Source organism: Sminthopsis crassicaudata, chromosome 2, assembly GCF_048593235.1.
Source record: "Sminthopsis crassicaudata isolate SCR6 chromosome 2, ASM4859323v1, whole genome shotgun sequence".
NCBI classification, from domain to species: domain Eukaryota; kingdom Metazoa; phylum Chordata; class Mammalia; order Dasyuromorphia; family Dasyuridae; genus Sminthopsis; species Sminthopsis crassicaudata.
The window spans coordinates 612,963,194-612,976,334 of NC_133618.1; the positions used below are offsets into that span (position 1 = coordinate 612,963,194).

General features: G+C 37.2%; 1 protein-coding gene across 8 annotated transcripts in view; it reads right to left on the bottom strand.

Moving 5' to 3' along the window:
- Positions 1-13,141, bottom strand: part of DNMBP (dynamin binding protein) — a 133,427-nt gene that overhangs the window by 21,292 nt on the left and 98,994 nt on the right. For 7 of the 8 annotated variants that reach the window (XM_074296054.1, XM_074296055.1, XM_074296050.1 and 4 more), the window contains 2 exons: positions 3,842-4,035; positions 3,148-3,247 (listed from right to left, as the gene is read on the bottom strand). In XM_074296054.1, the coding sequence (XP_074152155.1) occupies positions 3,148-3,247; positions 3,842-4,035 (294 nt within the window). Of the gene's footprint in view, positions 1-3,147; positions 3,248-3,841; positions 4,036-9,660; positions 10,018-13,141 lie in introns of those variants that run through there. The other variant, XM_074296057.1, reaches the window with a different exon arrangement.

Below are 13,141 nucleotides of genomic sequence, written 5' to 3' on the forward strand. Positions count from 1 at the left end.
TCTTGAAACTTCAAGTTTCCTTCAGATATCAGCTCAAACACCCCTTTCCTATGTGAGTCCTTTCCTAATTTCTCTGATAAGTCTTCCAGCTTCAACTAACCTTTTATGTAATTTACATGTATTTATATGTATATATGTGATCTCTTCCTATAGAATATAAGCTCCTTCATGACTCTCTTCAACATTGAGATGATCCAAACCAATTCTGATTGTTCAGTGATGAAGAGAGCCATCTACATCCAGAGAACAGTGGGAACAGAGTGTAGAACACAATATAGCATTCTCACTCTCTCTGTTATTTGCTTGCATTTTGTTTTCTTTCTCAGTTTTTCTTTTTCTTCCTTCTTGATCTGATTTTTCTTATGCATCAAGATAACTATATAAATACTATACATATATTGGGTCTAACATGTATTTCAATATATTTAACATGTATTGGACTACCTGCCAGCTAGGGGAGGGAATGGGAGGTTATGCAACATAACAAAAGGTTATGAGGATACAATGGAAAAAATTATCCATGCATATGCTTTGTGAATAAAAAGCTTTAATAATAATAATTTTTTAAAAAAAAGAATATAAGCTCCTTGAAGGCAGGACTTGTTTATGTCTTTGTATTTCTAGCACCTAGCACAAAGACTGGAATATAAATAAATGATTGCTAACTGAATGAAAAAGTTACAATGGTCCCTTAATACCCGTGAATCAAATCTAAACTTCTTTGCCTGTCTTTTTTAAGTCCCTCCAAAATCTGATCATTTATCCTATCCCTATTTTCCACTACTCCAATATTCTCTGCGCCAAACAGGTCTGTTTTCTAATTGTTTCTCACTGAATAAATATCCTTTCTGTTCTTTAAAGCCCATCTCCCCTTACCTCTATGTGACCTTTATAGACCACACTTATAGATCCTTTCTCTAAATTCTGTTATCATGAAAAGAATGTTTTATGTTTCAACTATATTTGATAACATTTCTTAAATATTCTGTAAGAAATATCTAGAGAAAAGAACCAACATGTACAAAAATTGTTTGTAGCCTCTTTTTGTGGAAACAAGGAATTGGAAACTGAGGGAAATGCCCATCAACTGGGAAATGGCTGAATAAGTTATGGTATATGAACGTAATAGAAGACTATTATTATATAAGAAATGATGAATAGGCAGATTTCAGAAAAACCTGGAAAGACTTATATAAATTGATGCTGAGTGAAGTAAGCAGAACCAGCAGAACCATTATACACAGTAATAGCAATACTGTGTGATGATCAACTATAACAGACTCAAGTCTTCTCCAAAAAAATTCCAATAGACTTGTGATGGAAAATGCATCCATATCCAGAAAAAGAGCTGCGGAGACTGAATGCAAATCAAAATATACTATTTTCACTTTTTTTCCCTTTCTTGTGGTTTTTCCCTTTTGTTCTGATTCTTCTTTTACAACATGACTAATATGGAAATATGTTTAACATAATTGTACTTGTGTATAATTTATATCAGATTGCTCACTATCCTAGGGAAGGGGAAGGAGTAAGGGAGACAGGAAGAAAAAATTTGGAACTCAACATCTTTGAAAACTATCATTGCGGGGCAGCTAGATGGTGCAGTGGATAGAGCACCAGCCTTGAATTCAGGAGGACCTGAGTTCAAATCTGCTCTCAGATACTTAACACTTCCTAGCTGTGTGACCCTGGGCAAGTCACTTAACCCCAGCCTCAGAAAAAAAAAGAAAGAAAAAAAAGAAAACTACCATGCATCGAATTGGAAAAAATAAAATGCTATCAAGTGGGGGCAAGGGGAAAGAAGTATCTGATTTTCTGTGTATTTATGTTATTTTATTCTGTATTCTTTTAACATACCTACTTATTAAAGCTACAAAATGATTAATTACTTGCAAGATAAAAGATAGCTATATCTGTTTTAGTGATTCTTATAAATATCTATCAAGGCTTAAAACAGGAATATGCCTCTGTGGATAGAAGAGTTCCAGTGAAGACTCTGGGATCCAGGAGGAATGCTTTGTGGATAGTGAGGTCTTCCTCTTTGCATGAAACATTGTTCTGACTGCGTCAAGCGTCGGGACATTCAGAACTTTCTGGTAAAGAGCAATATTGACTCAAAAGATTTTGGCTTATGTTTATACAAGAAAGAGCAATGGATAAAGAATGTCTGTTGCTCAGATTTGAACATGCATTTGGATGGACACTGTATAGAATTTTGCCAACAATGGGTATATCTTAAACAGCACAGATGGACAATAGCTGGACTTAAGAGTTGAAAAGGAAGAGAGAAGGCTTTGTCTCTGTTTCTGAAAAATTGCTAATCAATTACCTTTCATTAGCATATTCCTGTTTTAAGCCTTAATATTTATTGGAATCACTACAGTTATAGTTGTAGTTTTATCTTCCAAGTAATATTGAATCATTTTGACGGGAGGGACTTTATTAAAAGGACTCAAACAAATGCTTTTTCAGTCAACAAAGACTAAGTAAAATGAAATCTTAAATTCTCTACATTTTTCAGACCCCTGTGAGATGAAAAACATTGATTAATATCACTTGTAAAAAAGTCTTGCTTGTTTCCCTGCTAATACCTTCCCCTCAATGAGTATGTCTTCATTTCACCAATAGATGACTTCAAGATTGCTAGCTCAAAAGAGATTGGAATGATGATGATACCACTAATAAAAATGGAAATATTTTTAAAGTGAGGGAGGAGATAGAAGACGATTAATTCAGATAAAGTATTCATTTAATGATTACCAACTATATGAAGGAACTATGATGTTATCATACAAATAAGCTCTTGCAAAAAGTAGGATTTGAGTCAACTGAAAAATGGGCAAGATTTGCACAGGCAGTGTGCAGTGAAAGAATAATATAATGAAAAAAACCTAGATTCTTAGTCCTGACTTTTCACTAACTAAGCAATAGTACTTTAGATAAATTATTTAAGTACTTGTGGCTTAAATTTCCTTTTATGTAAAATTATATAATTGCCCATCAGCTCATTAGGATACTTTCCTCCTTTAAGTCTATGATTCTAATGACACTCCCTCCCCACATTCAGTTATGTGACCCCAATTTGGAATCACAACTTACAGTTTAAGAAGCTTTCATTTAGGGAAAACTAATAGTTGACATCCATACCTACAGTATCAGAGGTCTCTAAAGCAGCCAGCAACTGCTTTGAGACATTAACCACCATCTGGATGTTTCCAAAAAGTGCCTCAAAATCCATGTTCTGCACCTGAGAGACAACAAAGACAAATTCATATAATGACACAAAAAGATGGGTTTACCAGAGTAGATACTGAAAACTCACCCCAGAACTTACTGAGCTCTTTCTTTAGCAATCAAGTTACCAGAATCAAAAGTTTAATAACAACAAAGTGCCATCATCATTCATTAAATGTTCCCAATAGAAACCGTGATGATTCACTGTAGTGCATTCCAGGGCACAAATTTCATCCTGTACCTAGAAGCTTAGAGCCATCGACAGCAAACACTTAGGAAGTTGGGTGCCATATGTCCAGAAGAATTCTTAACTGACCTCCATGGAGGACACTTCTCAGTATAGGCTCAGTCAGAGCAGCTAGGTTTAGGTTGCTGCCACTTTTAGGGTCCTAAAGAGCATGATTCATAAGGAATTTTGGAGGAATAACAAGGCTATTGAGATGGCAACTGATTCAAGTAGTATCAGAACAATGGAGCCTAAAGTTGATGACAATTTATCTCCAAGGGTCCTAGAATTATATCAGTGGAAGTCACTGCCTTGTTTGTGGTAAAAGCATCAACTATTTTAATATGTTAAGGTGCTAGCATTTTGTCCCATTTGTCTTACCTGGGCCTGCTGCAGGGGCACCATTATCTGTTCAATGCACATCTCAAGATCTCGCACATAATCCCTTTCGGTTTGGAGGAGTTCTTCTACCACTTTGGCTCGCTTCTCCAGCATTCTCTGCTCTGGGTTATCAGAGGACACCAACACAGAGGGGGACTCCAGGGATGCAGACTGAGAGGAGAGGAGAGTCATTTCTAGAAAGAAAGACAGAAGAGCTGTATTACCTGGCATTCCTTAGATCAATGAAATCATGGTCTTAATTCTCCACACTCCCCTAAAAGATACAGCAGTCTAGGAATCTAAATCATTAACTATGGCACAAAAATTTTATCAAAAGAAATTATTCTGGAAGCCCAAAGGAAAGACAAAGATCTTGGTAGTTCTCAGAAGAGTTTGTACACTTGAGATTTACATATTTATACAGCACTGAATATATAAAATTCGTGAGAGATTAGTTCTGAAATTAGTCATATATGATGAACCCTAAAAGTTTCTGGGATGATTCTAGGTGTGACATTACTTCTCCTAATACCTAACTCTTTCGTCTGGCAAATAAGTTAGAATATGTTACCACATGTCCACAAATAGAAATATTTCCTAACAATGTCTCTCCTTCCCCATGGCCACTGAATCTGCTCTAGAATCCACAGAGCCCTCCTCCCTAGGAGGCATTCTTAGGCACACAGATCTATCCCACCTTGATAAGAATCCTATACTACCAACTATTCACAATGAAACTTACCCAAAGTTCTTGGTAAAGAATGTGGTTTTGGGGGAGGGGAGAGGAAAAGAGGAAGGCAAATGGTCTAGGTTTAGTATCAGGGAGAAATAATGAACAACTATTGCTCCAGGAAGAGCCCCAATAAAATTGGGAAAGGTTAAGAGTAAATAAGGAATCAGAGAAGTGGCTCAAATGGAAGAGAAAGCATTCATGGTAACACATGACATCCCTGGTGATTCTTGAAGAATGTCAGGTTCTGGGGTCTGGGGCTGAAGGACCATCCTGGGAGCTTTATGTTTGCCATGAAAGGACACAACTTTGCTCAAGACCTAAAACAAATTTTCATCAATGTTTCAAAAGAAGCTCTTATGGCTCTTTCCATTACCACAGATATTATAATGAAGAATGTTTCTTGATTAACTGATTAATGAAGCGTATTAGATTCACAAGTTAATTTAAGTAACCTATTTCAAATGTCCAGGGAGGAAAGGATTTATTTTGAAAGTGAAAATATGTATTTATCCTATTATTCAACTTTCTAATGATCTGAAAAACCAAACTATTTGTAATTTAATGAAAACATTGCTATTTTATATACATATCTAATAAGAAGAATTTCAAAGAGGAATTCCAGGTTTTTCATTTAACTCTATTTGGCTATAATTTTAGAAACTATTCATTCTTTTTTTTCCCCATTATTTCACCTTTAATTATTATGAATTCTCCTTTTTCTCTAATTTTGATAATTAAGTTTTCTTTTTTTAAAAAAATAATTTATTAGTTGACTTTATTTTATTAGTTTATTAGTTGACTTAAAAACAGATCTATAGTTTGTTATCAAATTTTAAACATCTATTTTGCTAATCTTTATTTTTAGCTTTTTTTTTTTTCTTTGAAACCATTCTTTAGAAAGCAATTTGGATAACCACATTATCTACATCGCTATGTCTATGTTACAAAAACATATTACCCAAAGATTTTAAAATATCTTGCTATGGAGAGCAATTTGGAGTTATGTTCAAAGGGCTATCCACTGCACATATAACTTGATCCAGCAGTGTTTCTAGTAGGTCTGTACTCCAAAGAAATCATAAAAAGGGAAAAGGAGATAGGAAAATTTTGGAACACAAGGTTTTGCAAAGGTGAATGTTGAAAACTATGCATGTATGATTTAGGCATAAAGAAAGAGATCATAAATAAATTAGAGGAACAAGGATAGTTTATCTCTCAGACCTGTGGAGGAGGAAGGAATTTGTGACCAAAGGAGAAGTATAGATCATTATTGATCACAAAACATAAAATTTTGGTTAAATCAAATTAAGAAGCCTTTGTACAAATAAAACTAATATAAACAAAATTAGAAGGAAAGCAACAAACTGGGAAAAGATTTTTACAGTTAAAGGTTCTGATAAAGGCCTAATTTCCAAAATATATATAGAATTGATTCTAATTTATAAGAAATCAAGCCATTCTCCAATGGTCAAAGGATATGAGCTGACAATTTTCAGATGATGAAATTGAAACTATTTCTACTCATATGAAAGTGTTCCAAATCACTACTGATCAGAGAAATGCAAATTAAGACAACTCTGAGATACCACTACACACCTGTCAGATTGGCTAAAATGACAGGGACAAATAACCATGAATGTTGGAGGGGATGTGGGAAAGCTGGGACACTGATGCATTGTTGGTGGAGTTGTGAAAGAATTCAGCCATTCTGGAGAGCAATCTGGAATTATGCCCAAAAAGTTATCAAACTGTGCATACCCTTTGATCCAGCAGTGCTACTACAAGGCTTATATCCCAAGGAAATACTAAAGGGAAAGGGACCTTATGTGCCAAAATATTTGTGGCAGCCCTTTTTGTAGTGGCTAGAAACTGGAAAATGAATGGATGCCCATCAATCGGAGAATGATTAGGAGAATGATTGTGGTATATGAATGTTATGGAATATTATTGTTCTGTAAGAAATGACCAGCAAGATGAAAACAGAGAGGCTTGGAGAGACTTACATGAACTGATGCTGAGTGAAATGAGCAGAACCAGATCATTATACACTTCAACAACAATACTATATGAAGATATATTCTGATGGAAGTGGGAAGTGGATATCTTCAACAAAGAAAAGATCTAATTCAGTTCCAATTGATCAATGATAGACAGAATCAGCTACACCCAGAAAAGGAACATTGGAAAATGAATGTAAACTGTATTTTTGTTTTTCTTCCCAGGTTATTTTTACTTTCTGAGTCCTATTCTCCCTGTGCAACAAGAAATTTAGTTCTGCACATATATATTATATCTAGGATATACTATAACATATTTAATATATATAAGACTGCTTGCCGGGGAGGGGGTGGAGGGAGGGAAGGGAAAAGTCGGAACAGATGTGAGTGCAAGGGATAATGTAAAAAATTACCCACGCATATGTTCTGTCAATAAAAAGTTAATAAAAAAAAAAAAGAAAACTATGAATGTATTTTGAAAAAAAAAACTTATTTTTAAAAAATCTTGCTGAAAGAAAAACCTTTACAAAGCTAGTTAGCATATTATAGAAATTAAAACAGGTCTGTTTGCTAACTGCTTTATCCCTCTACTTCTCAATTCTTTCCCAGGTCATTCATTGCCCTTGCATTGAGTACACTCTTTTCCTTTTCCAACCTCAACACCCTTTTTCTATTTTGTCAAAATGCCTTTGTTAAGCACCCACTAAGTGCCAGCCACAATACGAAAGACTGTGTTGTCTGTCCCCATTTTCAAGGTGCTTACAATCTAAGGAAGGAGACAAGATGGGAACAAATGCATACAAAGTGAACTATTTACAGGATAAATAGAAAATAATTAACAGAGAGAAGACCCTGGGATTAAGAGTGACAGGGAAAGGCCTGGTGACTTATTTCAAATTCTGCCCCATGTTCTCAAGTCTCTTGTCCCTTTATCCTATCAAAAGTTTCCTCAGTCCAAAGGACAGTCTCACATCACCTGTACCACCTGCCATCTTCACCTCTGCTGAACAAAGCTGGAGAAAAATCACAAAAGCAAGCTGACTGGATCATCCTCTATAAATTTATGCTGCATAAACTTGCCTGAGAGCTTCCTCTTCTTCCTCTAACAGTAATCAGATAAGCCTTCCATAGCTTAGTACAGGAATTTGGGCACCAGGTCTAGAATCAGGAACAACTCAAATCTACCCTTGTTCTACCTTTCACCCATTTCATCTCCTACCTCAACACCTTTGTATAGACTGTCTAAAACATTTCACTCCTTACCTCCTTTCTTGGAGCCTTCAGCTCCACTTAAGCATCATCTCCTTCAAGGGGCTTACAATAATAATAATAACTAATATTTATGCAGCATTTGCTATATGCCAGGGACTGTGATAACCAAATTAATTTTTCACTTTATGTCCACAACAATACTGGGAAATAGTATTTTATAGCTGAGGAAACTGAGGCAAACAATGACTTGGACCCAGGTTACACAGCTAGTATCTAAAGCAGAATTTAAACTCAGATCTCCCTTCCTGATTCCAGGGCCCTTTTTTCTTACCCACCAACAGAGCCACCTAGCAGCCAAGAGAAAATAAGCGAACTGATTTCCCTTTCTAAAACAAAATTAAAACTGGGGGAAGGGTGAATAAGGAAGTTAAGAGCGACTACGGAAACCTAGGGTCTAAAATCCTAGTACTGACTTGGTCACATTTTAAGATTTGTGGTTTGGTCTCAATTCTACAAAGTTGGATTTGATTATCTTTAACTTTTTAGTTCTAAAATTCCAGGGTTTGTCTATTTAAAATACAACCCCCACTTCATTATAGAATGCAGTAATTAAATATGGCTCTATAGACCCAATAAATATTATTTAAGGTTTTTTCTTAATCTTTAAAATTTCTTTTGGGTCTAAATCCAACAGGATACCAGACCTAAAAATGTTCTTTTGATCAATAAAAGAAAATTCACTATTCTTAAAAATGTACTAAAATCTTATTATCTTTTGTGTAACTTAATTATCTACTGGAAAAATGTTTATCTGACTGACTTCATGCCTTTTAAATTCCCTGAAGAGCTATCTACTCCCTTGAACAAAAACCTTATTAGGTTTCAGTTAAAAGCTAAAAAGTTCCAGTACACTCTTATTCAGCAATCAGAAACTAGCAACACAGAGACAAAAAAAATCCAATTGGGTTTCTCACAGGAAAACAAGAAACTAAAAAAAAGTAACAACTATCTGAGTTTATACAGTCAGATCAACTTAAAAATCCAGCTCAGATTAAATACTAAAAATGTACTCCCATCATTTTCCCCCCAGAAGATCTCAGTTTACATCAATTGTACCTAAACATTATCCTCATTTTAAAAGGAAATAATTAATTACAAATAAAAACAGCTAAGAGGTCAACTTATTTATCTAGACTCAAACTAAACTAGGCTTTCTACCCAACTTCCAGACTAAAACTCCTTTCACCAGGCCAACCATTCTCTAAATACAACTGTAAAAAGGATTTGCTGCACCGTGCTCCAATTGTGAGTTTGACTGGATGACCAGGTCTAGCTCTGATCCATAAATACAGCAGACTTCTTGTTCTTAAACACATCAAAGGGAAACAGTTTCTTTGCAAAAAGGATTCTTTTCAAATTCTGGCAGTTCAAAATCAAATATCACGCACCAAGAGTGCAAAGTGGTTTGATTAAATAAAATATATTGAAACGCTCCTCAATGCTCAAAGATAAAGAGAGAAATGCATGGGGGAAAATGAAGTCCAGTTTACTTTTCTGGGTCTCTTCCTAAGATGGTCTTAAAAGTAAAAAAGTGGTGCTAGAAACCTGCTACACAGTTCTCTTTGCGGGCAGCTTTTCATTTCATCACCATTACCAGGGTGCCTTACATCAGGCATTAAAAAAGGGAGGATTTAGAAAGGCCACGCACACCCCTCCCCACGCCACCACCCTTAATTCCGAAACAGAAATGGTAGGAAGAGTTCAGAGATCACAGATCGGTGAGGACAGGGGCAGGCAAGCGATTCGGGTTGGGATTCGGGAGCATTCCGACCACTGCAAGGTTACAGCTTCTCAGCGATTTCCACACCATCCCTCACCTCGGAGTTTGCTTTAACTGGGCCTTGGGTCCTCCTCCTTTCTTTGGCAGTGGAAATCTTATCACTTCGGCATGATTCTTATTCTTAAGGAGGGCAGGACGCCAAAGAACAGAGAGCTAGGAATGGATTTTTCCTACCAATCTATTCCAGGCCTGATTCTGCAACCCCCAGAGGTCCCTGCAGCGTCAGAAACAAGGAGTGTCGAGTCTGGGGGTGCCTTCCCCACAGCTCCAGAATCTCTCTCACTCCCTCCAAGTCCCCCCCCCACACCCAGGGTATAGGGTCTTCACTCTCCAGCTCCAACATTTCCATATGAATAGCCCAGAGTCCCAGAGGCTATCTCAGCCAGGCTGCTTCCAAAGGGTGGAGCTGGAATGCTGGGATTAGTGGAAGAGGAAGAACAACTGCTAACAGAGTAAGCCTTTCTCATTCACTACAGCTGTCATTTCCTGGCTCTCTTCCCCCGTGGAAAAAGAATTTTTTTTAAAAGATGAGTTTTTAAATCAAGGCGAAAACATCTGCTAATTCATGCTTTTCCTGTCAAAGAAAATCTGGATGGCCTAGAAACCTTGGTTTCCCCTGCCTCTTTTTTTTTTTTCTTTTTTAAAGTATTCAGCTTAGCAGTCTCAGGAATCAACAAATAGAATTTTTACTTAGAGGAATTAGATGGAAGTGGAAGCAACCCCAAGGGAAAAACAATCAGCCTAAGCCAAGTGACCTGGGAGGGGCCCTCCACTAAGCACAAAAAGTGACATCTTTAGAAGTAGTTTTCTCTTCCACAGCCCCTCATCCACCCTTTCCCCTACTACTCAATGAGATATGACCACCAAATGTTCTGAATTTTTCTGGACAGTTCTAACTTCAGAAAAAGAAAGTGTCTTTAATAAAATTTTGCCACAACAATATCAAACCAAGTATTCTAAGTTGAGTTTGTAAAATATGATCAAAGGTAAATCATTTAAACATCCCCTATAGTTCAGTTTTTCCACAGGGTGAGTCACTGAAAGATTCCTTCCAGTTCCAAATCCTATTATCCTCTGAAATTGCTCTAAGAGAAACGAACAAACAAGACAGTGGAAATTAAAGGCCTTGAAGGCACGTACTGGACAGGTTTTTCCACCCTCAGAACCTAACACCCCATATTGAACTTACTAAACTTTAACTGAATTCATCCTTGGATGAAAATGAATGTCAGAATTTATGGGACGTGCTTCAAGTAACAACAATGTGACAAATCTCCATAGTCAGCTCTAAATTATCTTTCAGAGTCACAAAGCAAATAAATGTTATTTCCCCACTAGCCCTTCTTACCTACCTACCCCAATCATGTTTCAACTTCCTGATTAATATTACATTTAACAACTTACTATCTCTTCTGCTCCTTCCCCTATTAAACTGATGATTTTTCTTTTATGATACCTAAAAGAGTTTAACATGTTAGAAAGGAATGCCTAACACAACACACTTAGCAACTGTTAGATGGCAAATAATTCTAACCTAAATTTAGTGCACATTCTCCTCCTACCAGATTGCAATTGAATGCTAAATCCCGGTTTTCGGTTTCACCACCTCTCTCCAACCAGCTTAACCCATCCCCCACGGGGTCCTTTCCTTTAGAACTCCAGAAAGTATTGCTTCTCTTTGGAGAAAGTTTTATCTTGTGTCCTTTTAACTTTGCAGTTCACAAACCCATCTTGTCTCTTAATGTGTTAAAGGCTTCTTCTCAGATTTTCAAACACCAAAAATCAAATTCACAAAGCATAGCTCCAAATCCTGGGGTGGAATTATATACATAGGGGTGGAAGGAAGGAGACATCTCTCTGGCTAGTTTTCCAGAGTAACTACCTCTCCCTTAAAATTGGCTAAAACCCCAATGGTAAAATCCCTTAAAGAAGGCTTCCCACATCTGGCAACTTGGATCAGTTTGATATTTCTTTTTCCTGTGGTTCCTCCCTCAACAGCATTTCATGAACAACCAGAAAGTTAACTGGAAAAAGTCCCAGGTTTCGGATATATAGTGAAGTTTGGTTTAATTTTGTCATGGTGATAAGTTTAATACAATCAACAACTAGTGCAGTCCTTTTTTAAGTACTCCAATGACACCAGGCAGTTCAACTTAGCAAGATCAACAATATCCAATAATGGATTTTTTTTTTGTTTGTTTTGTTTTGTCCGTAAAAATATAAGGATCCCTTAAATTCAGGAGTAGTTAAAATACTGACCTAGGCAATAGGGTGAAGATACTTTTTAAACAAACCATTCCATTTAAATCATATTCAAGCTCGGATGGTGCTGACTAGTCTCCGAAACAATTCAAGTTGGACTCTGAATAAAAGTTAGCTATATCGAATTTCACTTTCATAGGTTAACTGATTTGCTCAAAATCAAAGAGACAGATTAAAAATCTGAACCAGTTTTTATGACTTCCAAATCAGACCAAATTTCTCTCATGCACACGAACATGCACACACACAGAGCTACAAGTATTTTTCTGGCTACCAGAGAGAAGCAAGAACATTGCAAGCATTTTATGTACAGGTTTAACAATAAGATTTTGCTAATCAAATTTGGCCTACACTTTTTTTTCACTCGAGAGATAAACTCCTTGAGGAGTTTTTTTGGTTTTTTGTTTTATCTTCTTTTTTCGTTTTGAAGAGGTCTCCTTAGGAATTATTTAGCAATTTTATACCGATGACTCTCAAATCCACCTATCTACTCCCAACCTCTGGCTAACCTCTAATCTCACATCTCCAACTGCTTTTCAGAGTTACAAAACCGAGCTCATTATTTCCCCCAAACCCTTTCTATCACCGACTTTCCCAATTCCAACAGGAGAAAACACCACAGTCCCTCTCTCAGCCGTCAGGCATCACAGTAATCCCAGGCTGCCTCTCATCACCACGACCCATGACCCCACAACCAGACAGTGGCCAAGGTCTCTGTATGGCACCTCTGCTAAAGCTTTTCCCTCAGACTCGGTCTCTTCATCTGGGCCCTCCCCCATCCCAACCCATCCCCAAACTCATCTCCTAAAGACAGGTCCCAGGATGTCATAAGCCCCATCCCCCCACCCCGGCTCTAGCTCCCTCCAAGAATAAATGCAAAATTCTCTAGGGGGGAATTCAAAGCCCTCTAGCCCAGGCCCCTCCTACCTGTGCAGTTTTCTTATTTATTCCCCCAATGGGGGTTCTTCCATCCAGTGGCCCTGGCCTCCAGCACTGCCCAGAACAAGACACAGTCTCTCTGGCTCCATTCTCCATGCCTCTCTGACCGGCTTTAAGTCCCAACTGAAATCCCACCTTCTGCAGGAAGGCTTTTCCAACCAGCCCTTTTCATTCCAGTGCCTTCCCCAGTTAATTATTCTGTACATACCCAGCTTAGTATCTATCTGTTTGCTAGCAGGTAGTCTCCCCTTTGGATAGTAAAGTCCCGAGGGCAGGGATTGCCTTTTTTGTCTTTTAGAGTCCAGTGGTTTAGCAAA